General features: G+C 41.0%; 1 protein-coding gene across 2 annotated transcripts in view; it reads left to right on the top strand.

The window, feature by feature from the left end:
• PCYT1B (phosphate cytidylyltransferase 1, choline, beta) overlaps positions 1–23,265 on the top strand; it is a 127,012-nt gene that overhangs the window by 88,134 nt on the left and 15,613 nt on the right. For both annotated transcript variants that reach the window (XM_029241331.1, XM_029241333.1), the window contains exons 6-7: positions 246–388; positions 3,047–3,235. In XM_029241331.1, the coding sequence (XP_029097164.1) occupies positions 246–388; positions 3,047–3,235 (332 nt within the window). The remainder of the gene's footprint in view (positions 1–245; positions 389–3,046; positions 3,236–23,265) is intronic.

Genomic DNA, 23,265 nt, shown 5'->3' with positions numbered 1-23,265 from the left:
GGGAGACGGGTGAGCGCCTGGTGCATCCAGGGAATAGGTCTAGGATGACGAACACACAGTGTTTATGGCAGGGAGGGAGTGTCCGGAACTGAGCCTGGCAGAGTCAGCTGGGGCCAGATGTGAAAGCCTCACTGACCCACCTAAGAGCTGCCACTTCGTCCTGGAAAGGAGGGCCATTCAAGAAAAGGGGTCACCCGGGGCCACCTTAGTTGTTTTTCTTTATTCTGTCTTTCCTATTGGAACAGGAATGTTTGTTCCAACGCAGAGAACGGAAGGCATCTCAACATCAGACATCATCACCAGGATTGTCCGTGACTATGATGTTTATGCCCGACGCAATCTCCAGAGAGGGTACACAGCCAAGGAACTGAATGTCAGCTTTATAAATGTAAGTGTGCCACCCCGTACCCTCTGAGGTCCAGCACGTCACACTACTGCTAACACTGTCTGTTAATCACTTACTCTACGCCACGTGGGATTCTTGATGTTTGACATTTGTCTCATCCAATCCATGTAACGGCCCAGTGATGTATTATTATCCCCGTTTTATAGATGGAGAAACCAGTGTCCAAAGGGGTAACATAAGTTGACCGAGGCCCGCAGGTAGCGAGTGAGCTTCACATTTTCTAAAGGAGCTGCCTCGCCTCCCTCTCTTCACCACAACCTCCCCCTTTAGAGTTCTCAGACTTGGGTGAAGGATTTCCGGGAGATCTGCCCTCACAAAAGGCAAGAGTTGTCTTCTGCTCAAAGGGAAGGAAGGAGGGCAGAGGCAGTGAAAGGCTAAACCCAGAGGAAATGCTTTCTTGTTTTAACATTTTACAACTTTCATTTTATTAAGGCCTTACAGATGCTCATTAGAAACGTTAACAGCCGCTTTTTTTTTTTTTATTGTCCAGAGAAATTACAGCTGCTTAAATAAAGCTCAAAGTCTCTGGCTTCCTTTTGTATTTCTGCTGTTTTGTTCCCACAGAGCTGCTGTTAGTTTAATAATAGGGCAACTGTTAAAATAATGTTTAAAACAAGCTGTTAAAAGGCAAAGAGGGCAGCCCAGTTGCTGGAGGTGATGCTCGTGAGTCTGGAAGACTGTATTGGCCTGGACTCCGAGGCGCTCGTGGAGTTGAGTAAAATAACTCTCTGTACATACAGAATTTCCACCCCCCGAAACAGATACTGTCCAAGAGCGATTTTTCTACAAAACCAGATGCTTATATGTATGTGCAGCCACAGTTATCCAGCAGCTTACACAAATCGATCATCCGTGCCTCCGAATGAGGGAGGGTTCAGGAATCAGAGGTCAGTCATTATTAGTTGTCCTCACGAGGCAGGGAGTGTTGGGAGTCCAGGCTCTGTGGCTTCGTACAAACTGGGCAACAAAATGGAAAATGTCGGGTTCAAGTGGCACCAGAACAAGTGGCTGAAAAGAATTCCATCAAAGTGGTTATTTGGTATCTTATAGAGCATAAAGCCCTGGTTATTTCAATAAATTAAACTGTCTGTTCTTTTAAATTGAATTCAGTAACCCATCCAAGCGTGTGGAGCCATTTCCAAAAGTTATTGCTCACGCTGTTTCAACGGCCTGTGGATAAGCCACTTAGCTCAGGGAACCGTGTAGTCAGCGTGGATGAGCCTGTTGCTTTTCTGTGACAACAAACCTGGCTGCGGCTCAGAGAGAAAATCTAATGTGTTGGATGGGCATGTAGATGAATCACAGAACCTCAGAGGTGGCAGGAACCTGTCGCCCAGTCCAAGTCCCTGAATTTAGAAGTGAGGAAAGCTGAGCTCAGAGAGGGACGTGGCTAAAGTCCTTCAAGCAAAGTAGAGGTGGAGGCAGCAGCGGCCTCCCAGCCTTTTGGCTCGTGGTCCAGTGCGCATTCTAGCGTTCCGTGCAGCTCCTGAGAGCTGCATATAGGTAGTAACCACGTATTATGTATAGCTGGCTGGCGGCACAGGTAGCTCACACCCCAACCTGAGGCTGCAGTAAGGTTTGTAAAGTCTAGATCAGGGAATCCTGACCCAGTTTTGTAATATTGTACCTGGCTCAAAAAATTCTGAAATATGAAATAGACTTCAGTTCCATATAGTGAAGAAAAGTGCTAAACCTTATTACCTCTCCAGGAGAAAATGCATTATGATTGCATGGAGGAAAAGAGCCTTTGTTTCATCTTATTTTCATGGTTTTGATTCCATTCTGACCAGGTAACACGATTAAATGCCTCTGCGGCGTAATAGTAATCAAAGAGCCAGCACACACTGAAGCTTCTACTAAATGCCAGGCTTTGCGCCAAGCACTTTACGTGCATTATCTTATCTAATTGTTACAGCACCCCTATAGGGTAGGCACGATAATTATCCCTATTTTACAGATGAGAAAACTGAGGTTTAGAGATGACACGTGACTTGCCCAACATATGTGCCTTCCAGGCACGTAGGTATAGCAATGCTGCATAAAGGCTGTGAACAAAATCCCAGTCCAGAGAAGCTATCAGAACAAAATCTTTCTTCGTTACCAAGGAAACTGATGCAGTTCCATTAGCTTAATGGCAAATATCATGACAGTGACAATTTTAGTATAACACGTGGGTTCTGAGGCCCAGCCAGTGTTTCAACCAATATTGGTTTTAACAATGTCCCAGTAAAATAGGGAGCTCAGGTAGCTTCTGAGTGGCCATTCTATGTACAATTCATATTTTTGTCTAAGCCTCAGGAGAATTGAGGGGCTGTATTCACCCAGTATCTCTCCATAATAAAGAGCAAATGTATACTTTTGGTTCTTCTCTTATATAAGTGAATTCAACTCCAATATTTACGAGAAAGAGAACATTAAAACCACTTGTACTTCACTGTACACATTCAAGTAGACTAATGAGAAGTGACTTTTCTTACGAGAGGGCCTTCCTGTCAATCCGGCCCTTGGGAAATAGCATCCTGACTCTTCAGGTTAAGAACACACATGAGTTGAAATAAAATACGACCATTCTGTGAATGACTGATCTCTCCCATGCCCTCTTGGATAAATGCATTTCTTTCTCCTTTAATTTTGGACCAGGAGAAGAAGTACCGCTTCCAAAACCAGGTAGACAAGATGAAGGAAAAGGTCAAAAACGTGGAGGAAAAATCAAAGGAATTTGTAAACAGAGTGGAAGAAAAGAGTCATGATCTAATTCAAAAGTGGGAAGAGAAATCGAGGGAATTCATTGGCAACTTCCTAGAACTGTTTGGGCCTGATGGAGCATGGGTATGTAATTATTTCACTTGGCCCTGCAGTAATGGGTGTTTTCAGTTTATCCTCCTTTCCAAGGAACTACTCAAGGGTTCCCTTATCTCAGTCCAATATGTGACCTCCACTTTGGGCCATCAGCCCGAATGACTTCAAGTCTATGTCACTTCCTTATTTAGTTTCTGCATTTCCTCTCAATATGGCACCCAGTAGTGCCCAAAGCCAGCTCTGGTCTCTATTTCTATTTCTTATCCAGAGTTTGAAGCCATTTGGTAGTCGTTGAATGTCTGTTACCGCAGAGGTTGGTTCCGTGGCTCATCCCAGTCTCCCAGTTGGATGATGCACAGCTTGGGGGTAAGGGTGAAGTGGGTCAGTGGCATCATGGAACTTGACCCACTTGTAAGTGGGTCAGTGGCATCATGGAACTGATGCCTCTTGGATCAACCAGAGGAGGAGGATGCAAAAGAAATGTAGCTGCCTTGGTCGCCTTTGGTCGTCAGGAACTCCTCTTTCATTGGTTGGAAGAGAGAAAGAAGAGGTAGGACTGTCTCTGTACTTATCATGCCCTGATTTGCCCCCTTTTTCCCCCCATGGTACGTATGTGCTGGGATAGGCATAAAGGTGTTGAGGGACCGAGGCCATGATCTGAATCTTAAAACTAAGACAGAAAATGTAGACAGGGTCTCTTGCCTAAATTCTATATGGAATTCTGAGTGAAAATTATGGAAAGGGAAAAGAAAATTCTGGAAACCACCTTCTACTCCAGTGGTATTTCTATTGTGCATGCACTTCCAGAGTAAATAATCAGTATTATCAGCAGAGTTAATGAGGGTTCTATGAAAAAGATAGTTTCTTAAAATTGAAGTATAGTTGATTTACAATGCCATGTTAATTACTGCTGTACAGCAAAGGGATTCAGTTGTACACATATATACATTTATTTTTAATATTCTTTTCCATTATGGTTTGTCATAGGATACTGAATGTAGTTCTCTGTGCTATACAACAGAACCTTGTTGTTTAGCCATTCTGTATATAAAAGCCTACATCTGCTAACCCCAACCTCCCACTGCATTCCTCCCCCAACACCCCCCCCCCTTGGTAACCACCAGTCTGTTCTCTGTGTCTGTAATTCTGTTTCTGTTTCACAGACAGGTTCATTTGTGTCATATTTTAGATTCCACATATAAGTGATGTCATATGGTATTTGTCTTTCTGATTTACTTCACTTAGTATGATAACTTCTAGTTGCATCCATGTTGCTGCAAATGGCATTATTTTGTTCTTTTTGTGGCTGTGTAGTATTCCACTGTATACATATACCACATCTTCTTTATCCATTCATCTGTCAATGGACATTTATTTCCATGGCGTGGCTATTGTGAATAGTGCTGCTATGAACATTGGGGTGCATGTATCTTTTTGAATTAGAGGAGTTTTGTCTGGATATATGCCCAGGAGTGGGATTGCTGGGTCATATGGTAGTTCTATTTTTAGTTTTCTGAGGAGCCTCCATACTGTTTTCCACAGTGGCTGCACCAACTTACATTCCCACCAATAGTGTAGGAGGGTTCCTTTTTCTCCATACCCTCTCCAGCATTTGTCATTTATAGACTTTAATGATGACGATTCCGACTGGTGTGAGGTGCTACCTCATTGTAGCTTTGATTTGCAGTTCTCTAATAATTAGCGACGTTGAGCATCTTTTCATGTGCCTCTTGGTCATCTGTATGTCTTTTTTGGAGAAATGTCTACTTCGGTCTTCTGCCCATTTATGGATTGGATTGTTTGTTTTTTGTTATTGAGTTGTATGAGCTGTTTGTATATTTTGGAAATTAAGCCCTTGTTGGTCACATTGTTTGCAAATATTTTCTCCCATTTTGTAGGTTGTCTTTTCATTTTGTTTACGGTTTCGTTTGCTGTGTAAAAAGCTCACAAGTTTAATTAGGTCTCATTTGTTTTTGTTTTTATTTCTATTGCCTTGGCAGACTGACCTAAGAAAACATTGGTACAATTTATGTCAGAATGTTTTGCCTATGATCTCTTCTAGGAGTTTCATGGTGTCATGTCTTACGTTTAAGTCTTTAAGCCATTTTGAGTTTATTTTTGCGTAGGGTGAGAGGGTGTGTTCTAATTTCATTGATTTACATGTGCTGTCCAACTTCCCAACACCACTGGCTGAAGAGAGTGTCTTTTCTCCATTGTATATTCTTGCCTCCTTTGTCGAAGATCAATTGACTGTACGTGTGTGGGTTTATTTCTGGACTCTCTGTTGTGTTCCATTGATCCATATGTCTTTTTTTGTGCCAGTACCACTCTGTTTTGATTACTGTAGCCTTTGTCGTATTGTCTGAAGTCTGGGAGGGTGATGCCTCCTGCTTGGTTCTTTTTCTTCAGGATTGCTTTGGACATTCTAGGTCTTTTATGGTTCCACATAAATTGTAGGATTGTTTTAGTTCTGTGAAAAATGTCATGGGTAAGTCGATGGGGATCACATTAAATCTGTAGATTGCTTTGGGTAGTATGGCCGTTTTAACAATATTAATTTTTCCAATCCAAGGGCATGGGATATCTGGAAAGTGATCGTTTTAAAGCTAACTAACTTTTCCTTTTACAACAAAAAGGAACGATTCCATTTGATTTTCCTGATTTTAAGTAGCCTAGATTTCCTGTTATGACGTGCCAAGTCTCTAACGAAATTCACTTTGGCTTTATTTTATTGATGGGTTGTCACTGCTGAGTCTCTGCTCATTTGGGCTGGTTCATTATAGGATTATCTAAAACACTCCAAGAGAAAAAAGAACAATGTTTGAGAAGTTAGAAGAGATGCTTTGCTTAAAGCCTAGCAGTCTCTAAGTGATTACAGAGGCAGCTGTCATAGGCCAACCATGTCTTGTTGGCTGAGTCTGAGAGGGGTGGAGGGTTTTTGCGAGGGGCTGCTTGAGCCCTTGATGACTTCTAGAAAGAGCTTGTAAGAGTGGAGGAGCTAAGGGTTGGGTTCCTTTTCGTTTTCCCTGGGTTTCAGCTCAGTTCACTTTAATTCATGGGACACTGATTAATGTCCTTGTATGTGCATGGTACTAGGGAAGGACATGAAGATAAAGCGCAGACCCTGTTCTCTGGGATTCCGTGGTCTCTGTAACAAGTCTGGAATTTCTCATTAAAATAGTTAACATTTTTCACAACTAATTTTCAGGCTCTGAGGAAACAACTAGTGGTTTTTAAAAAATGAAACCATGTAGGCATTCATTTGCTTGCAGGGATTCAGAAATGTGTCTCTGCTGAGAAGCACTGGTATTGTACCTCAAGCGGGAGGATGTTTCCTCCACCTGCAGTGAGCAAAGGTGGGAAAGGATATCATTTACATAGCAACTTGACAGACTCTAGTCGTTTCGGGCGCCCAGTGAAGGTGGAATAGTAGCTGGAATTGTACTAGGGCAATTTGGTGACAGTGAGCTGAGGTGATTTTTAAGAAATGAAACCCAGCTAAGATACTGGAGGCTTTTCTTTTTAGAGCTTGCTATTAGTGTCAAAACTGTTATTAATATTAATTTACCGTATCAGCCAGCCTCAGATGTTACTTTTGTTCTGTTGACATTAAAAGTACAGGAATAGTTACAAGGATGTTCAATGCCAAGTTAAGTAATTTGCTTTCCATGAATGTGCTATTATTATAATAATTCTTTATTTGTGGATTTGGGACTGGAACTCATTTCTTAAAATAGAGAATCTGTGTGAACCTGCCAATATAGTACTGATACAAATAACCCAAACTTGGAAAGGTACAAAATACAAGGATTTAAGGTAAAAAATTTGGTACAACAGGTTTAGCATGTAGCTTATAGTGGGTACTCCATAAATGTTTCTAGGTTGAACGAATAGATGTGTGATGAAGACCTATTCACAGAACTTTCCAGCACCTGCGAAGGATATGGTGAGGCCTAAATCCTCCATGTCTATATGGATCTATATATCGATGCTCTCTATAGATATGTGTACTGCTAGATCAACATATACCCTTAGCCTCCTGTTGTTTACGGTGCTGGACAGGGCTTGGTTACAACTTAGCATTTGGTGGCTCGATTTCAGTAGGCAGACTTGGTTTGCTTGGCCCTTAACAATGTTTAAAGCTTTCTCACCAGTTGACTGTGTCTATAACATTCCCCACTCTTCCTTGCTGCCACCTTCTCTAACCTTACACCTTTATGCTGCCCACCTGGCCTCAGGGAATACTTGTGTTTGCACCTTGTGGTATAGTGTCTTCAAGTCTCCCCCAAGTGACCTCACGTTTGGAATCAAGAACGAGGATATAAAACCCAAAACCTTACAGTCCATCTCTAAGAGGAGGGTGGTGGTGATGTTGTATAGTCTAGAAGTTGTATAGTAGGTTCAACTCCTTTTTACATAGTCCTTTTATGTCTACTCTACCCATTTTAATCACATAAGAGGGTAGTATTATAGCAGTGTTATAAAGAAACAAAGGTCTAGAAAAATTATGAACCTTTCCAATGGTCTCACAGGAGTTTGGAGGTACCAGGATGGACCCTGGGGCCAAGCCTCTTTACCCAGGCCAGTACTGGATCCTTCATGATAGAAATGTCCATGGGCTGCAGTCACTTTGCTTCACTCTCCTTTGGCTAGCGGGTGGCACTGTGGAGAAACTAGGGTCTATCAAAACCCTCCCCCTTTAAGGCTTTTGTGACAAAGCCAGTTGCCAAAAGGGCACATGAGGAGGTCAGGTCATCTAGATTCAGGACTTCCTTCCTAAGCAAGAAGAAATCATGGTGTTCATGGCTGTACTCATTATTAGAGTGTAACACATTACCCCAAAACTTAAGTGACTTAAAAACAAACATTATCTCACATAGTTTCTGAAGGTCAGGAAGCAGCTCAGCCGGATGGTTATGACTTGGGGTCTTGTTATGAAGGTGGCAGTCAGGATGTCAGCTGGAGCTGCAGTCACTTGAGGCTGGAGGCTCCTCTTCCACACTCTGATGTCACTGTCGACTGGATACCTCAGTTCTTCACTACGTGGGTCTTTCCACAAGGCTGCCCAAGTGTCTTCACGACATAGCAGCTGGCTTTCTCCAGAGGGAGTGAGAGTCTAAGAAAAAAAAAGCTATAGTCTTTTATGATCTAACATCAGAAGTGACAAAGCATCACTTTTACCATCTTCTATTGGTTACACAGACTAATCCTTGTATATTTTGGAAGGACACTACACAAGGATGTGAATACCAGCAGGTGGGGCCATTGCTTTTGAGAATTGGAAGCAAGCCATCTACTTTTCAGCTGCTGTAATAGATTCTCAGTCCCCTTTTACTCAGTCTGATGGGTGGATTGTCAGAGACCAATATGTTAATTTTCAACCTTATCATCTACCACTCTCTTTAGTTAACTGTTTGCTTGATTCTTGTTACTAGTTTTGACCCATACTCAGAAGAGAGCCTGTAACCCAACCAGAGATGCAAAGGGAAGCCTTCCCAGCAGAGACTTGGTATTACCTCTCTTTGGAGGATGTGTCTCTGACAGACAGACTGTCTCAAGGGAAGGGTTGTAAAGGAGCTAAATTTTGAAGCTTTGTTGCTATGTAGGAGGCAACCCTGTTCATGTCCAAGATATTGAGAGGCAAGAAGTCAGGACCAGGGGATGCCGACTGCCTAGTGAAACTTCACGTTTGCTCTGGGAATTCAAGCATTTCAAACAAAGATAGCATTCTCTTTAGCACCCCAGCCACATATGCTGTCCTTTACATATCATTTTGAATGATCTGCCATTATATTCCTCCATTGACTCTGAAAATAGAACCATTTCCTGTTTGAAGGGAAAATGGCTCTATTCTGTTTTACCATGTGAACATAGACCCTTTCCCTGGAGTAACAGGAGAGAATGACCTGAAGTCAGGTGCAAGTTTTTGGACCACGAACCCCCTCAGCCTCATCCAGTCAGCCTGGTGGATCTGTAATTTGCCATCTGATATGAGATTACTTAGAGAAAAAAAAAAAACACCTTGATGGTGTGTTCTTTTTTCTTAGAAAAACCAGATTTACATGATATAAGGTCCAATGCTAATTTTTTTAAACAGCACTAAAAACACAATTCACCATTTTAACCGTTTTTAAGTGTACGGTTCAGTGGTATGAAATACATTTACACTGATTTCCAACAACCACCACCATCCATTTCCAGAACTTTGTTTTTATCATCCCATATTAAAACTATGTACCCATTAAATAGTAAATTCACATTTCCCCACTCCCCCCAACCAGTCCTTGGGGACCACCCCTTTACCTTCTATGTCTATCAATTTGACTATTCTAGGTACCTCATAAGTTGAACCATACAGTATTTGTTCTTTGTTGTACGGCTTCTTTCACTTACTATAAGGTCTTCAAGGTTCAACCGATATTATAACATGTATCAGAATTTCATTCCTTTTTAAAGCTGAATAATCTCCCACTGTGAAAGACTTTATTTTTATGTAAAAGAGGCTTATTTACACATGTTAAAGCATGGGGGCTTCCTTGGTGGTGCAGTGGTTAAGAATCTGCCTGCCCAGGCAGGGGACAAGGGTTCAAGCCCTGGTCCAGGAAGATCCCACGTGCAGTGGAACAAATAAGCCCGTGGGCCACAACTACTGGGCCTGCACGCCGCAACTAGTGAAGCCCGCATGCCTAGGGCCAGTGCTCTACAACGAGAGAAGCCACCGCGATGAGAAGCCCGCGCACTGCAACAAAGAGTAGCCCTCGCCCACTGCAACTAAAAGCTCCTGCGCAGCAAAGACCCAACGCAGCCAAAAATAAATAAATTTAAAAAAAAACAAGCATCGGCCTGAGGGGCAGGTATATAATTTAACATACTTTTTAGGGGCCTGCTGGTTACTCTCCAGGGATGGAGGCTGGTGGGTGCCATCTTTGTGTTCTCCCTCTGCCTCGTTTCAGCTTGCTTGCTCATAACTTCCAGAAAGGAGCTTGTACCCTCCTTTGGCAGCCTGATTTTTCTGGCTGCCACCCACAAGATACCACTAGATCACCTGGACCTGGTGGCCAGTGGGGCTTATGCTCAAGAATCCCACAGGACTGTAACCAGTGGAGAAGACTTCTCGTCCAGGTACCATGCACAGGACACAGCAAGAGGCAACAGACCCAGGAGCCCAGTCTTTCTGTGAAAGGGCCTATTTGCTTGTCCTGGGGCTATGGCCTGAGGGACAGAATTTAATGGTTTGGCGCACATCTAGGAACCTACTGAAGTGTGCTCCAAAAACAGAGGCCAGTAGATGCCATCTCTGCTCTCCTTCTGCCTCACACCAGGTCACCAATAGCTACCAGTAAGAGACAATAACTGAACTGAAAAATACACTAGAGGGATTCAACAGCAGACTAGATGAAGCTGAAGCTCAGTGAACGTGAAGACAGGGCTGTGAAACTCACCCCAATCCGCAGCAAAAAGAAAAAAGAATGAAAAAAAGTAAAAATTGCTTAAGGAGCTTATGGGACAATATCAAGCCAACCAAAATTCATATTATAGCGGTCCCAGAAGGAGAAGCGAGAGAGAAAGGGGCAGAAAACTTACTTGAAGACATAATGGCTGAAAACTTCCCTAACCTCGGGAAGAAAACAGAGACCCAGATCCAGGAAGCAAAGGGAGTTCCAAATAAGATGAACTGAAAGACACATTATAATTAAATTGTCAGAAATTAAAGACAAGGAGAGAATCTTAAAAGCAGCAAGAGAAAAACAACTTGTCATGTATAAGGGAACCCCCATAAAACTATCAGCACATTTTCAGCAGAAACTTTACAGGCCAGAAGGAAGTGGCGTGATATAGTCAAAGTGCTGAAAGAAAAAACCCACAACCAAGAATACTCTACTGGGTGCAGGCTGTCACTCAGAATTGAAGGAGACAAGAAAAGGTTGAAGGAGCTCATCACCACGAAACCAGCCTTAGGAGAAATGTTAGAGGGACTTCTTTAAGCTGAAAAGAAAGGGTGCTAATTATTAACAGGAAAACATATGAAAGTATAAAGCTCACTGGTAAATATAAATATGTAGCAAAATTAAGAATAATCTAATGTTATAAAGGTGATGGATTAATCACTTATAAAGCTAGTGTGAAGGTTAAGACCTTCATACTAGCTTTACAAGTGAGTAAAAATAACTATAACTACAATAATTAGGGGATACAAGAGATGAAAAGATGTAAAAGGTGACATCGAGAGTGTCAGACATCTGGCAGGGGTTAGGAGGGAGAGTAAAAAGGTAGAGCTTTAGGATGTGCTCAAACTTAAGTTATTATCAACTTGAAACAGACTGTTATATACATTTTTTATGTGTAAGCCTCATGGTTGGTAACTACAAAGTAAAAACCTATAGTAGATACCAAAAGATAAAGGAATCTAAGCACACCCTAAAGAAAGTCAAATCACAAAGGAAGAGAGCAGAAAGGAACAGAGGAACTAGAAAACAGCCAGAAAACAATTAAGAAAATGGCAATATTTACATACCTATCAATAATTACTTTAAATGAAAATGATGTTTAAAAAGTCAGAGTGTCTGAATGGATAAAAAACACATCTACATGGTGCCTACAAGACACTCACTTCAGATGTAAGGACACAGACTTAAGGGAAGGGTTGGAAAAAAATATTCCATGCAAATGGAAACGAAAAGAAAGCTGGGGTAACTAAGACAAAATAGACTTTAAAACAAGGACAGTAATAAGAGACAAAAGCATTACATAGTGATCAAGGGGTCAATCAAACAATAGGATATAACATGTGTAAATATTTATGCACCCAACATAGGAGCACCAAAATGTATTAACAGACCTAAAAAAGGAAAGACAACAATACAGTAATAGTAGGGGGATTTAAAACACTACTTTCCTCAATGGATAGATCATCCAGTCAGTACAGAAATTCAGCTGTAGAGGACATATCAGATGGAGTTGATACATACAGCACAGTCCATCCCAAAGCAATGGAATATATCAATACATTCTTCTCAAGTGCACATGAAATATTATCCAGGAGACATCATATGTTAGGCCACAAAAGAAGTCTTAACACGTTTAAAAAGACTGAAATCATATCAAGCACTTTTCTAACTACAGTGGTATGAAGCCAGAAATCGATTATGAGAAGAAAACTGGAAAATTCACAAATATGTGGAAATTAAACAGCATGCTACTGAACAACCAATGAGTCAAAGAAGATATCAAAAGTCAAAAAATACCTTGAGACAAATAAAAATGGAAATACAATACACCCAAACTTATGGGATGCAGCAAAAGCAGTTCTAAGAGGGAAGTTTGTATCAATAAATGTCAACATCAAGAAACAACAAAAAAATCCTCAAACGACGTAACTTTACATGCGAAGAACTAGGAAAAGAATAATACGGGAAGCCCAAAGGAAGGAAATAAAGACCAGAACAGAAATAAATGAAATACAGACTAAAAAGACAGTAGTTAAGATCAACAAAACTAAGAGCTGGTTCTTTGAAAACAAAATTGACAAACCTTAAGCTAGACTCATCAAGAAAAGAAAGAGGACTCACAACAACAAAATTACAACTGACACCACAGAAATACAAAGGATAAGAGACTACTATTAACAATTATACACCAACAAATTTGACAACCTAGAAGAAATGGATAAATTCCTAGAAACATACAGCCTACTGAGACTGAATTGTGAAGAAATGGAAAATCCAGACAGATTACTAGTAAGTAGATTGAATTAGCCAATCAAAAACCTCCTTGGGATTAATATATACACACTACTATATATAAAACAGATAACCAACAAGGACCTACTGTATAGCACAGGAAACTACACAATATTTTATAATCACCTATAAGGGAAAAGAATCTGAAAAAGAATGTATATGTATGTAAAGAATGTATATGTATGTATATAGATCTGAATCACTGTGCTGTACACCTGAAACTAACACAACATTGTAAATGAACTATACTTCAATTAAAAAAATTATATATATATATATAAATATATAAAGTTTCACATACTACTTCCTATGGTCTGAGCATTTGTGCCCCTCCCCCCCCCATTTCATACGTTGAGATCTTAACGCCCAATGAGATGGTATTAGCAGATGGGGCCTTTGGGAGGTGAGTAGGTCATGAGGGCAGAACCCTCATAAATGAAATTAATACCCATATAAAATAGACTCCAGAGAGCTCCCTTGCCTCCTGCCACCACGTAGGGACGCAAGAAGGCTATGAACAGGAAGAGGCTCCTCACTCGATCATAGTGGCAACTTGATCTTGGGCTTTTCAACCTCCACAACTGTCAGAAATAAATTTCTGTTATAAGCTAAAGAAAACAAAAAAACAAAAACCCACCCAACAAAAGTCCACAACCAGATGGCATTACTGGTGAATTCTCTCAAACATTTAAAGAATACCGATCATGTTCAAAGTCTCCCAGAAAGAAAAAAAAAAAAGGAAGGAACACTACCAGGGCAATATCCCTGATGAATACGGATGCAAAAATCCTCAACAAAATATTAGCAAACCACATTCAACAATACATTAAAGGGATCATACACCATGATAAGTGGGATTTATTCTAGAGCTGCAAGGATGGTTCAACATCCACAATTCAATGTGTTATACCAGTTTAACCAAATGAAGAATAAAAACCATGTGCTTACTCAATAGATACAGAAAAAGCATTTGACAAAATTCAGCATCCATGTATGATTAAAAACTCTCAACAAAGGGTATAGAGGGGAATGTACCTCAACGACATAATAAAAGCCACATATGACAAGCCACAGTTAACATCATACTCAACGATGAAAAGCTGAAATCTTTTCCTCTAATATCAGGAACAAGTCAAGTATGCCCCCTCACCACTTCTATTTAACATAGTATTGGACGTCCTAGCCATAGCAATTAGGCAAAAAAAGAAACAAAAGGGCATCCAAATGGGAAAGGACAAACTGTCACTATTTGCTGATGACATATTATATATAAGAAACCCTAAAGACTCCACAAAAAAACTGTGAGAAATAATAAATTCAGAACTGTCAGAAAGAAATTAAGACAACAATCCCATTTACAATTGCATCAAAAAGAATAAAATACATAGGAATAAATTTTACCAAGCAGGTGAAAGATCTGTACACTGAAAACTATAAGATGTTGATGAAAGAAATTGAAGACACAAATAAATGGAAAGACATTCTGGGCTCATGGATTGGAAGAACATGGTTAAAATGTCCATACAACCCAAAGCAATCTACAGATTCAGTGCAATCCCTATCAAAATTCCAATGGCATTTTTTACAGAAATACAACAATCTTAAAATTCATATGGAACTACCTAAGATCACAAATAGCTAAAGCAATCTTGAGAAAAAAGACCAAAGCTGGAGACATCGTGTGCCCTAATGTCACACTATATTACAACGTGATAGTAATCAAAACAGTGTGGGATTGGCATAAAAACAAACACATAGGGCTTCCCTGGTGGCGCAGTGGTTGAGAGTCTGCCTGCCGATGCAGGGGACACGGGTTCGTGCTCTGGTCCGGGAAGATCCCACATGCCGCGGAGCGGCTGGGCCCGTGAGCCATGGCCACTGAGCCTGCGCGTCTGGAGCCTGTGCTCCGCAACGGGAGAGGCCACAACAGTGAGAGGCCCGCGTACCGCAAAAAAAAAACCAGACACATCTAGTAATGGAACAGAATAGGGAGCCCAGAAATAAACCTATTCATATATGGTCAATTTATGACAAAGGAGGCAAGAATATACAATGGGGAAAAGACAGTCTCTGCAATAATGATGCTAGGAAAACTGGACAGCGACATGCAAAGAGAACGAAACTGGACCACTCTTACACTATACACAAAAAGCTAACTCAAAATGGATTAAAGAATTTAGTGTAAGACGTGAACCCATAAAACTCCTACAAGAAAACATAGGTGGTAGGCTCCTTGACATTGGTCTTCGCAATGATTTGTTGGATTTGACACCAAAAGCAAAGGCATCAAAAGCAAAAATAAACAAATGGGACTACACCAAAGTACAAAGCTTCTGTAGAGCAAAGGAAACAAAATGAAAAAGCAACCTACCAAATGGGAGAAAATATTTGCAAATCATATCTGATAAGGGGTTAATATATAAAATATATATATATATATAACTTATACAACTCAACAAAAAGAACTATGGTCCAGCAAAATGAGATAAAAGATACAGAGAACAGATTGGTGGTTGCCAGAGGCAGAGGGTAGGGGGTGTGCAAAATGGGTGAAGGGGGTCAAAAGTACAAAATTTCAGTTATAAAATAAGTCCTGGGGAACACACGGCACGCCTCAGGCTGTTGCAACGTCACGCCGGCCTCTGCTGCCACAGGCTCACCCCGCAATCCGTGCCCCTCCGTCCCCCCGGCCTGAGTGAACCAGAGCCCCCAAATCAGCCGCTACTTTAACCCCGTCCTGTCTGAGCGAAGAACAGACGCCCTCCTGCGACCTACATGCAGAGGCGGGGCCAAATCCAAAGCTGAACCCCAGGAGCTGTGCGAACAAAGAAGAGAAAGGGAAATCTCTCCCAGCAGCCTCAGGAGCAGCGGATTAAATCTCCACAATCAACTTGATGTACCCTGCATCTGTGCAATACCTGAATAGACAACGAATCATCCCAAATTGAGGAGGTGGACTTTGGGAGCAACTGTAGACTTGGGGTGTGCTTTCTGCATCTAATATGTTTCTAGTTTTATATTTATCTTAGTTTAGTATTAAGAGCTTATTATCATTGGTAGATTTGTTTATTGGTTTGGTTGCTCTTTTCTTTGTTTTATGACTTTTTTATTTTAATATTAATTTTTTTTAATTTTAATAACTTTTATTTTATTTTTTTTTTTACTATATTTTCTTTCTTTCTTTTTTTTCTCCCTTTTCTACTGAGCCATGTAGCTGACAGGGTCTTGGTGCTCCGGCCGGGTGTCAGGCCTGAGCCTCGAAAGTGGGAGAGCCGAGTTCAGGACACTGGACCACCAGAGACCTCCTGGCTCCACGTAATATCAACCGGTGAGAGTTGTCCCAGAGATCTCCATCTCAATGCTAAGACCCAGCTCCACTCAACGACCAGCAAGTTCCAGTGCTGGACACCCCATGCAAAACTACTAGCAAGACAGGAACACTACCCCACCCATTAGCAGAGAGGCTGCCTAAAATCATAATAAGTCCACAGACACCCCAAAACACACCACCAGACTCGGTCCTGCACACCAGAAAGACAAGAGCTAGCCTCATCCACCAGAACACAGGCACCAATCCCCTCCACCAGGAAGCCTACACAATCCACTGAACCAACCTTACCCACTGGGGGCAGACACCAAAAACAACGGGAACTACGAACCTGCAACCTGCGAAAAGGAGACTCCAAACACAGTAAGTTAAGCAAAATGAGAAGACAGAGGAACACACAGCAGATGAAGGAGCAAGGTAAAACCCACCAGACCAAACAAATGAAGAGGAAATAGGCAGTCTACCTGAAAAAGAATTCAGAGTAATGACAGTAGAGATGATCCAAAATCTTGGAAATAGAATGGAGAAAATACAAGAAAAGATTAACAAGGACCTAGAAGAACTAAGAGCAAATAAACAGAGATGAACAACACAATAAATGAAATTAAAAATTCTCTAGAAGGGATCAATAGCAGAATAACTGAGGCAGAAGAACAGATAAGGGACCTGGAAGATAAAACAGTGGAAATAACTACCACAGAGCAGAATAAAGAAAAAAGAATGGAGGGCAGTCTCAGAGACCTCTGGGACAACATTAAACACACCAACATTCGAATTATAGGGGTCCCAAAAGAAGAGGAGGAAAAGGGACTGAGAAAATATTTGAAGGATTATAGTCGAAAACTTCCCTAATATGGGAAAGGAAATAGTCAATCAAGGCCAGGAAGCACAGAGGGTGCCATACAGGATAAATCCAAGGAGAAACACGCCAAGACACATATTAATCAAACTGTCAAAAATTAAATACAATGAAAAAAATATTAAAAGCAAGGGAAAAACAACAAAAAACACACAAGGGAATCCCCATAAGGTTAACAGCTGATCTTTCAGCAGAAACTCTGCAAGCCAGAAAGGAGTGGCAGGACATATTTAAAGGGATGAAAGGGAAAAACCTACGACCAAGATTACTCTACCCAGCAAGGATCTCACTCAGATTTGACAGAGAAACTAAAACCTTTACAGACAAGCAAAAGCTAAGAGAATTCAGTACCACCAAACCACCTTTGCAACAAATGCTAAAGGAACTTCTCTAGGCGGGAAACACAAGGAAAGGAAAAGACCTACAATAACAAACCCAAAACAATTAAGAAAATGGTAACAGGAACATACATATCGATAATTACCTTGAATGTAAATGGATTAAATGCTCCAACCAAAGATATAGACTGGCTGAATGGATACAAAAACGTGACCTGTATATATGCTGTCTACAAGAGACCCACTTCAGACCTACGGACACATACAGACTGAAAGTGAGGGGATGGACAAAGATGTTCCATGCAAATGGAAATCAAAAGAAAGCTGGAGTAGCAATTCTCATATCAGACAAAATAGACTTTAAAATAAAGACTATTAGAAGAGACAAAGAAGGACACTACATAATGAGCAAGGGATCGATCCAAGAAGAAGATAGAACAATTGTAAATATTTATGCACCCAACATAGGAGCACCTCAATACATAAGGCAAATGCTAACAGCCATAGAAGGGGAAATCAACAGTAACACCATCATTCTAGGGGACTTTCACACCCCACTTTCACCAATGGACAGATCATCCAAAATGAAAATAAATAGGGAAACACAAGCTTTAAATGACACTTTAAACAAGATGGAGTTAACTGATATTTATAGGACATTCCATCCAGAGACAACAGAAGACACTTTCTTCTCAAGTGCTCATGGAGCATTCTCCAGGATGGATCATATCTTGGGACACAAATCAAGCTTTGGGAAATTTAAGAAAATTGAAATTGTATCAAGTATCTTTTCTGACCACAATGCAATGAGACTAGATATCAATTACAGGGAAAAAAAACTGAAATAATACAAACACCCGGAGGCTAAACAATATGCTACTGAATAACCAAGAGATCACTGAATAAATCAAAGAGGAAGTCAAAAACTACCTAGAAACAAATGACAATGAAAACACGAAGACCCAAAACCTATGGGATGCAGCAAAAGCAGTTCTAAGAAGGAAGTTTATAGCAAGAAAATCCTACCTCAAGAAACAAGAAAAATCTCAAATAAACAACCTAACCTCACACCTAAAGCAATTAGAGAAAGAAGAACAAAAAACCCCCAAAGTTAGCAGAAGGAAAGAAATCGTAAAGATCAGATCAGAAATAAATGAAAAAGAAACGAAGAAGACGATAGCAAAAATCAATAAAACTAAAAGCTGGTTCTTTGAGAAGATAAACAAAATTGACAAACCATTAGCCAGACTCAACAAGAAAAAAAGGGAGAAGACTCAATAGAATTAGACATGAAAAAGGAGAAGTAACAACTGACACGGCAGAAATACAAACGATCATGAGAAATTACTACAAGCAACTCTATGCCAATAAAATGGACAACCTGGAAGATTTGGACAAATTCTCAGGAAAGCACAACCTTCCGAGACTAAACCAGGAAGAAACAGAAAATATAAACAGACCAATCACAAGCACTGAAATTGAAACTGTGATTAAAAGTCTTCCAACAAACAAAAGCCCAGGACCAGATGGATTTACAGGCAAATTCTATCAAACACTTAGAGAAGAGCTAACACCTATCCTTCTCAAACTGTTCCAAAATATAGCAGAGGGAGGAACACTCCCAAACTCATTCTATGAGGCCACCATCACCCTGATACCAGACAATTATGTCACAAAAGAAAGAAAACTACAGGCCCATATCACTGATGAACATAGATGCGAAAGTCCTCAATAAAATACTAGCAAACACGGCTTCCCTGGTGGCGCAGGGGTTGACAGTCCGCCTGCCAATGCAGGGGACACGGGTTTGTGCCCCGGTCCGGGAGATCCCACATGCCGCGGAGCGGCTGGGCCCGTGAGCCGTGGCTGCTGAGCCTGCGCATCCGGAGCCTGTGCTCTGCAACGGGAGAGGCCACAACAGTGAGAGGCCCACGTACCGCAAAAAGAACAAAAACAAAAACAAAACTAGCAAACAGAATCCAGCAGCACATTAAAAGGATCATACACCGTGATCAGGTGGGGTTTATCCCAGGAATGCAAGGGTTCTTCAATATGGTCAAATCAATCAATGTGATACACCATATTAACAAACTGAAGGATAAAAACCATATTATAATCTCAATAGACACAGAAAAAGCTTTCAAGAAAATTCAACAGGGCTTCCCTGGTGGCGCAGTGGTTGAGAATCTGCCTGCGAATGCAGGGGACACGGGTTCGAGCCCTGGTCTGGGAGGATCCCACATGCTGTGGAGCAATTAGGCCCGTGAGCCACAACTACTGAGCCTGCATGTCTGGAGCCTGTGCTCCGCAACAAGAGAGGCCGTGATAGTGAGAGGCCCGTGCAGTGCGATGAAGAGTGGCCCCCACTTGCCACAACTAGAGAAAGCCCTCGCACAGAAACGAAGACCCAACACAGCAAAAATAAATTAATAAACTCCTACCCCCAACATCTAAAAAAAACCCCAAAACATTCAACACCCATTTATGATAAAAACTCTCCAGAAAGTAGGCATAGAGGGAACTTACCTCAACATAATAAAGGCCATATATGACAAACCCATAGCCAACATCATGCTCAATGGTGAAAAACTGAAAGCACTTCCACTAAGATCAGGAACAAGACAAGGTTGCCCACTCTCACCACTATTATTCAACATAGTTTTGGAAGTTTTAGCCCCAGCAATCAGAGACGAGAAAGAGAGAAAAGGAATCCAAATCGGAAAAGAAGTAAAACTGTCACTGTTCACACATGACATGATACTCTACATGGAGAATCCTAAAAATGCTACCAGAAAACTACTAGAGCTAACCAATGAATTTGGTAAAGTTGCAGGATACAAAATTAATGCACAGACATCTCTTGCCTTCCTATACACTAATGATGAAAAATCTGAAAGAGAAATTAAGGAAACACTCCCATTTACCACTGCAACAAAAAGAATAAAATACCTAGGAATAAACCTACCTACGGAGACAAAAGACCTGTATGCAGAAAACTATAAGACACTGATGGAAGAAATTAAAGATGATATAAATAGATGGAGAGTTAGACCATATTCTTGGATTGGAAGTATCAACATTGTGAAAATGACTATACTACCCAAAGCAATCTACAGATTCAGTGCAATCCCTGTCAAACTACCAGTGGCATTTTTCACAGAATTGGAACAAAAAATTTCACAATTTATATGGATACACAAAAGACCCCAAATAACCAAAGCAATCCTGAGAAAGAAAAATGTAGCTGGAGGAATCAGGCTCCCTGACTTCAGACTATACTACAAAGCTACAGTAATCAAGACAGTATGGTACTGGCACATAAACAGAAATATAGATCAATGGAACAGGATAGAAAGCCCAGAGATAAACCTACACACAAATGGTCACTTTATCTTTGATAAAGGAGGCAAGAATATACAGTGGAGCCAAGACAGCCTCTTCAATAAGTGGTGCTGGGAAAACTGGACAGCTACATGTAAAAGAATGAAATTAGAACACTCCCTAACACCATACACAAAAATAAACTCAAAATGGATTAAAGACCTAAATGTAAGGCCAGACACTATCAAACTCTTAAGAGGAAAACACAGGCAGAACACTCTATGACATACATCACAGTAAGATCCTTTTTGACCCACTTCCTAGGGCAATGGAAATAAAAACAAAAATAAATGGGACCTAATGAAACTTCAAAGCTTTTGCACAGCAAAGGAAACCATAAACAAGACCAAAAGACAACCCTCAGAATGGGAGAAAATATTTGCAAATGAATCAATGGACAAAGGATTAATCTCCAAAATATACAAGCAACTCATGCAGCTCAGTATCAAAAAGCGAATAATCCAATCCAAAAATGGGCAGAAGACCTAAACAGACATTTCTCCAGAGAAGATATACAGATTGCCAACAAACACATGAAAGGATGCTCAACATCACTAATCATTAGAGTAATGCAAATCAAAACTACAAGAGGTATCACCTCACACCAGTCAGAATGGCCATCATCAAAACATCTATAAACAATAAATGCTGGAGAGGGTGGGGAGAGAAGGGAACCGTCTTGCACTGTTGGTGGGAATGTAAATTGATACAGCCACTGTGGAGAACAGTATGGAGGTTCCTTAAAAAACTAAAAATAGGGCTTCCCTGGTGGCGCAGTGGTTGAGAGTCCACCTGCCGATGCAGGGGACACGTGTTCCTCTCCCGGTCTGGGAAGATGCCACGTGCCACGGAGCAGCTAGGCCCGTGAGCCATGGCCGCTGGGCCTGCGCGTCCGGAGCCTGTGCTCCGCAACAGGAGAGGCCACAACAGTGAGAAGCCCGTGTATCTCAAAAAAAAAAAAAAAAAACTAAAAATAGAACTACCATATGACCCAGCACTCCCACTACTGGTCATACACCCTGAGAAAACCATAATTCAAAAAGAGTCATGTACCAAAATGTTCACTGCAGCTCTATTTACAATAGCTCGGAGATGGAAACAACCTAAGTGTCCATCATCGGATGAATGGATAAAGAAGATGTGGCACATATATACAATGGAATATTACTCAGCCATAAAAAGAAACGAAATTGAGTTATTTGTAGTGAGGTGGATGAACCTAGAGACTGTCCTACAGAGTGAAGTAAGTCAGAAAGAGAAAAACAAATACCGTATGCTAACACATATATATGGAATCTAAAAAAAAAAAAAAGTTCTGAAGAACCTCGGGGCAGGACAAGAATAAAGACATAGACATAGAGAATGGACTTGAGGACACTGGGAGGGGAAAGGGTAAGCTAAGAAGAAGTTAGAGAGTGGCATGGACATATATACACTACCAAATGTAAAGTAGATAGCTAGTGGGAAGCAGCCTCATGGCACAGGGAGATCAGCTTGGTTCTTTGTGACCACCTAGAGGGGTGGGTTAGGGAGGGTGGGAAGAAGACGCAAGAGGGAGGGGATATGGGGATATATGTATACGAATAGCTGGTTCACTTTGTTATACAGCAGAAACTAACACAACAATGTAAAGCAATTTTATTTTTGTTTTTTTAAACATCTTTATTGGAGTATAATTGCTTTACAACGGTGTGTTAGTTTCTGCTTTATAACAAAGTGTATCAGTTATACATATACACCTGTTCCCATTTCTCTTCCCTCTTGCATCTCCCTCCCTCCCTCCCACCGTCCCCATCCCACCCCTCCAGGTGGTAACAGAGCACCAAGCTGATCTCCCTGTGCTATGAGGCTGCTTCCCACTAGCTATCTATTCTACGTTTGATAGTGTATATATGTCCATGCCACTCTCTCACTTCGTCACTGCCTACCCTTCCCCCTCCCCACATCCTCAAGTCCATTCTCTAGTAGGTCTGTGTCTTTATTCCCGTCTTACCCCTAGGTTCTTCATGACCTTTTTTTTTCTTTCTTAAATTCCATATATATGTGTTAGCATACGGTATTTTTCTCTTTTTGACTTACTTCACTCTGTATGACAGACTCTAGGTCCATCCACCTCACTACAAATAACTCAATTTCGTTTCTTTTTATAGATGAGTAATATTCCATTGTATGTATGTGCCATATCTTCTTTACCCATTCATCTGTTGATGGAGACTTAGGTTGCTTCCATGTCCTGGCTATTGTGAATAGAGGTGCAATGAACATTTTGGTACATGACTCTTTTTGAATTATGGTTTTCTCAGGGTATATGCCCAGTAGTGGGATTGCTGGGTCGTATGGTAGTTCTATTTGTAGTTTTTTAAGGAACCTCCATACTGTTCTCCATAGTGGCTGTACCAATTCACATTCCCACC

The sequence above is a fragment of the Monodon monoceros genome, unplaced genomic scaffold (assembly GCF_005190385.1).
Source record: "Monodon monoceros isolate NGI ecotype Baffin Bay Population unplaced genomic scaffold, NGI_Narwhal_1 Super_Scaffold_22, whole genome shotgun sequence".
In the NCBI taxonomy this organism is placed as follows: Eukaryota; Metazoa; Chordata; class Mammalia; order Artiodactyla; family Monodontidae; genus Monodon; species Monodon monoceros.
The sequence above is the reverse complement of the archived record's forward strand: the minus strand, read 5'-3'. Positions and strand labels throughout refer to the sequence as shown.